Source organism: Sinocyclocheilus rhinocerous, unplaced genomic scaffold, assembly GCF_001515625.1.
Source record: "Sinocyclocheilus rhinocerous isolate Xijiao unplaced genomic scaffold, SAMN03320098_v1.1 scaffold938, whole genome shotgun sequence".
Taxonomy (NCBI): domain Eukaryota; kingdom Metazoa; phylum Chordata; class Actinopteri; order Cypriniformes; family Cyprinidae; genus Sinocyclocheilus; species Sinocyclocheilus rhinocerous.
The window spans coordinates 694,964-700,433 of NW_015665007.1; the positions used below are offsets into that span (position 1 = coordinate 694,964).

The 5,470-nt window shown below is 36.9% G+C and overlaps 2 protein-coding genes across 2 annotated transcripts in view; both read right to left on the reverse strand.

Moving 5' to 3' along the window:
- The window catches only part of trmt9b (tRNA methyltransferase 9B), a 33,577-nt gene that overhangs the window by 27,229 nt on the left and 878 nt on the right, over positions 1-5,470 (reverse strand). Inside the window, exon 2 of the mRNA XM_016541784.1 lies at positions 3,969-3,974. The gene's annotated coding sequence lies outside the window, so the exon portion shown is untranslated. The remainder of the gene's footprint in view (positions 1-3,968; positions 3,975-5,470) is intronic.
- pds5b (PDS5 cohesin associated factor B) overlaps positions 1-5,470 on the reverse strand; it is a 43,668-nt gene that overhangs the window by 10,639 nt on the left and 27,559 nt on the right. The window contains exons 14-23 of the mRNA XM_016541783.1: positions 4,334-4,415; positions 4,175-4,223; positions 3,927-4,066; positions 3,717-3,832; positions 3,532-3,637; positions 3,073-3,233; positions 2,730-2,853; positions 2,413-2,571; positions 1,121-1,189; positions 783-919 (exon numbers count right to left, since the gene is read on the reverse strand). Coding sequence (XP_016397269.1) covers positions 783-919; positions 1,121-1,189; positions 2,413-2,571; positions 2,730-2,853; positions 3,073-3,233; positions 3,532-3,637; positions 3,717-3,832; positions 3,927-4,066; positions 4,175-4,223; positions 4,334-4,415 — 1,143 coding nt within the window. The remainder of the gene's footprint in view (positions 1-782; positions 920-1,120; positions 1,190-2,412; positions 2,572-2,729; positions 2,854-3,072; positions 3,234-3,531; positions 3,638-3,716; positions 3,833-3,926; positions 4,067-4,174; positions 4,224-4,333; positions 4,416-5,470) is intronic.

Genomic DNA, 5,470 nt, shown 5'->3' on the forward strand with positions numbered 1-5,470 from the left:
GTTTTGTGAAACTATACATAAAAAATATCTGCATGAAACAGCAACATCACGCAGATTCACTCTCTGCCAGCAGGTGGCGCTTAAAGCGTTTCCTTGGTTTCCGCTGTAAACAAAGCAGCGCTCAACTTATGAACTTTAATAGCATTATACAGAGGCAAGATGAAAAGAAAAAATACCATCTAAATTTTTCTAAAGACAGTAACTTCCCCTCAGACATGGATTCATATAAACTCCTACCCCTAAATGAATCGCGATTTGTTTAGCATCTCAACCGATTTGAATCGTCACATATTTGAATCGATTTTAACCGGCTCGCAGTTAATCGTTTACATCCCTATGTAATATTAAGCAGCACAGCTTGAGCACTAAATCAGCATATTACAATGATTTCTGAAAGATCATGTTGTCACTGAAGACTGGAGTAATGATGCTGAAAATCCAGCTTTGCATCACAGGAATAAACTAGACAGTAAAATATATTAAATTAGAAAACAGTTGTTTTAAATTATAAAACAATTTCAAAATATTACTGTAATTACTGGATTTTTAATCAAATAAATGCAGCCTTGATGAGCATAAGAGACTGCTTTCAAAAACATACCTTCAACTATTGAACGGTTTATTTGTCGAATGTAAATACTTTGCCAGTACTTTATTTTTGAGGGTCCCTAAAATCATGAAATGGACTTTTATTTGGTCAATTTTCCCTATCTGCAGTTTTTGACCTCACAGCTCAGGATAGTCACTAGTAAAGGGTTTGAAACTATGCAAATGTCACTCACCCCATCTTGCCCTGCTCCGTCAGATCACCATCACTGCTCAGAATAGCTGTCAGCATTCTCAGAGTGGAGTTGCCAGATTTACTCTGGTTGTTCTTCACGCCGAGCAGCCATCTGACCATCAGTTTCAGACCCTGAATCTGAGACACAAAGAGACAGAGAAACAAACTAAGGTGCCATTTATTTACAATGTAAAGGAGAAAAAAAAGAAGAAAAGAACCTGTCTATCCATTTCTTTTGGGAATCTATAATTCAATACTGGCTAAGATGTGAATCACTCTGGTACTTTCTTCAATAAAAATGAATAATAAATGGCAAGTCAAATCTTAGCTGCGACTTACCTTAGCCAATGTTTCAGGAGAGACTTCATCATCTGGGACCCACAGCTTGGTGGTTTTCTTGCCAGGAATCTTTGCAGCAAACAGAAAATATAGATCAGTATCAGATGCCTCAAAACCCGAGAGTGAGGAGAATCCTTTATTGCTTGGTCTGAAAGTTTGCTAACAAGGTTACAACTAAAAATAAACACTTCTTGTCATAGAAGCGAGGAGACAAATGATGTGTCGCATGTCTATGTATATTAAAGCACACGACTTGCTTTAAAACCACTGCAAAATGAAATAAAACTATGCCCACAAAATCAATCAAATGAGATCGGTAAAAAGGATCTCATCTGTTTGTTGCATTTTAAACTTTCTCACCCATTTACTCTTATAATTATATAATGGGTTGATTTAAGCCTTAAGCAAGCACATCCCCATGAAATCACATTAATTCAATAAGTCTAAATTAGTTAATGCTACAGGCAAATAAACAACACATGCATATTTAATGCTATGCTGTTCTCTCGACCAGCTATGATTTCCATTATCAGCGGGACTTTCACAATCATAAATTTTGTCTGATTTCTTGTTATATAAATAGGGTTGCAAAAAGGTGGAAAATTTCCAGGATTTTTTGGGATATTCCAGGGATTTTTGGAAAGTTTTCAGAAATTTACCGGAAATTTTCCACCCCTTTGCAACCCTATATATAAATAATTGTGATTAATGATTTAAATGTTTAATGGTTTGCTATTTTTTGTTTTGAATACAGCTCAATACAAATACACCACAAAGTAACTTATTTACACAACTTAGAATCACAAAAAAAAACCTTTAAGGCTTCATAAAAAATATTACATTAATATTTAATATTTTTTTTAAATATAAGATTTTTTATTGACATTATAATGTTGGAATATATTGTTATTACCACTGGAATATTATAGATTGGAACTGTAATATATTTCAAAACAAAATATATTGAACATTTTTTTATTTTTATTTATATACATATCATTTAGGCACACCCTGTAACGGCTAAAAATACACAAATGTAAAAAAAAAAAAAAAAACTTTGAGATCTTTGAGTTGACAATGCACATTAAGAACATCATGCATACCTGCGCAATCCAGAGGCCTTTATACATCAAGTGTGAGCTCATTTTGAATGCTCGCATTATGCACTACTTCACCAGAAGGCGAGACATAAAAATGTGCATTTTTACACAGTGCATCGCATTGACTGCTGTGTCTTCGCATCAAAATTCAGGCTATATCGCAAAACCGTAATGAACAATGCTAAAACTTACCCGGTCGTTCATTAGCAGGTCTTTAACGATGAAATTGGCCACTAAAGATTTGAGCGGCGCTGCAAACTGTTCTGGGGCCAGCATGGCCAGGTGTCCCAGCGTCGTTAAAGGGGTGATGAGCTGTTCCATGTTGTCTGTGTCTAGACTCTTATGCAGAGGCTGTGGCAGACAAAGCAATTGGTTAGAATGCCAGACCTCCAGGAAAAGTTTTAAAGTGAGTATGTGAAGTTCTCTGTGGTAAAAGGAAAGTTCAATTCAGAGGCATAGCAAAATGATAAAAACATTATTCCAGATTTTTTTTTTGTCCTTAATCTTACCTCAAATATCTGTGCAAAGTGTGTGTCTCTGTTGGAGAACATGGCATGGATGCAATGGATGGCATATTTGGCCTGACGAGGTGGACCCTTCTTTGCTTTCTGCTGCAGTACTGGTAAAAGGACTCTAGGGGGCAAAAGGAAGTCAAATAGGCAGGAGTGAATGGCACCATCCAACTTTATGGATGACTGTACAGCACAATAGAAATTAGTTTTGCAGAACATCTCAGAAATCCAGAAATGAGAAACAGTCTTCAATAAACATAAGCACATTAAAATTGATGGAACACATCAAGCAGCGTTTCTCCTCTTGAATAAAGGAGCCATGAGATGGACTCAAACTTACGATTTGATGTGTGGGAAGCTCTCCTCCAATTTGCTGCCGGTGTTTTTGAAGATCTGCAGCGCAGCCTCTGCAACCTTCTCATCGTCCATTTTCAGACAGCCCAGCAAAGACTCGAAGGTCTCAGCAGAGTGGAATGACACAGGGTGGGTGAAGGACAGGACCTGAGGAGCGTAAAGACACTTTACAGCTACAAACACATACATCAAACTAATAATAAAAAGGTTACTTTGTATTTTTACATATTTGTATTAGGGCTGAGCGATGCTGTCTGCTGTCATTTTATTGGGCCAAGATTCCTAAAAAAATCTGTTTCTCAAAATCCGTTTAATAGCGTCTCTGATTTAAACTTCAGTAATAAAAATGCTATAGCACTGGTAAGTTTGACTCATTTCCATGAATGGATATAAAGCCAACACGGACACAATCCAATCTTGGTAACACGTCTAAAGATTTATTTACCTTCAGCAGCTCCAGGCCAGCTCTGATTGCTTGCTCGGTCGAGACTCCTTCATCTTCATCATCGGCAGTTCCTTCTATAGATTTGTTTACCTGTTTGATAAGTGCACTGCAGAAAGAGAGGAAGGAGTGAGACTGTGTGCAAATGATAGTACATTTACTACCGGTATTTAAAAGTCTTAATGTACCTGATGGATTCTGTGTCGATATGAACAGGCGCTATCCTCTCCAATAAAAACTTCACCATCTCTAGGAAAGGATTGCTGGGCTGTTTGGGGCTGCCCAGTTTTTTGGTGATTTCTTTCTGTGAGGTGTAAACACAGACACTAACTGAGACAACTTCAACTGCTATGGTAAAAACACGATTTTCCTGAGAGGTGAAGCAAAATGGTACTTACCACGCAGACTTCGGCCTGTTTGCATGAGCAGGACGGGCTCACAAGAGTCTCCAGTTGCTTTCTGATCTTCTCGTCCTCCTCAAGAACCTGAGCGAGCTTCTTCACAAAGTCCTGTGTCTTGCCCGGGTCTGGCAGGTTTCCTTCAACACAAAGATGAAGAGACGTTTCCCTCTCAGTGAACGTTTCTGGTTACTACATAAAAGGCAGATTGTACTTGACAGGAGAATCATTTTAACAACACGACTTACTTGTGATAACCATGACCTTTGAGAACACGGCCTTACTGTAAGAATCAGACTGGGGAAATAAAGAAAAAATATTCAAGAATGTTCAAACAGATGTACAGCATGTAATAAAGATTTAGAAAAACTATAACCAAAACCAAATAACTGTGAGGGAAAACCAACTTTTGGCTGTTTTATAAGATCCAGAAGGTCTTTGACGTGGTGTCTCAGCATGTTCTGACACTTCCACATTTCATTCAGAGCTCTATAGGAGAGATTGACCACAACAACCACAATCAACATTCCAAGTCTGCAAATACAGACTCATAAGCACTTCATAAAATAATTAAATACAACATGAAACAACTGTTTTCTCTCCATAATGACATATTTCCAAGTCAAACAATATTTAACAGGGTGGGACTTTTTGTTTACAGGTTGTATGGTTCAAAATCAGCTATTCAATTTCTGAACAAGCAGATCTTTTAGATCAGAGGTGCTCAAACTTTTTGATACAAAGGGCCAAAAATCAAACTTGATTGAGGGCCGTGGACCAAAAGTAAATGTAACTTATATCCAAATATATTTTATAATAATGTATTACATTTAAAACAATAAATGTAAGTAATATAAATATTTATAATTAAAAAAAGTATATTTTGCACATTTCAATTAGGGATGTCAATTTTCGATCATTTCCATGACCGATTGTTGTTTAAATTAACAATCGATTAATCGTTAACCTTAATACTGCAAAACGTGTCTATTGCAGTGGTATATAGTTACCGGTAGGGCTGTGCGATATTGAAAAAAAATGTGATATGCGATACCTTGTTAAAAAATGCGATATTCGATATGTGATACGATATTGCTTAAAGTGTGTAAAATCTATTTCAATTATATTTTAAAATATTTAAAAATGAAAATTATATAACCAATTTGTTTCACATTCTTTCTTGGAAAAGAATGAATCACTACAACTTCTGAAAGTGACCACATGAGGAGATACGAAAGATGAATCAACTCGGTGTTTGAAAAGACTCACGTCTGAAACGCGTTTCTCTGTGTGTGTGCGCACGCTTTGCACGTGTGCGGCAGAACAGAACATACGCTGTGCGAGATGCGGCTTGTGCACGCGCTTCAGGTGTGAGTCAGACAGCAAGACGAGACTGCAAAGAGGTGTTTTCTGCAACTTATTGCAGTTAATAACTTTTTAACGTCAAGCAATTCTCTGCTATATGCGTCGAACTAAAACTTTGACCTTTTGCAATGTTTTGATTTAAGTAGCCTATTATTAAAATGATTCAGATATCGCACGCC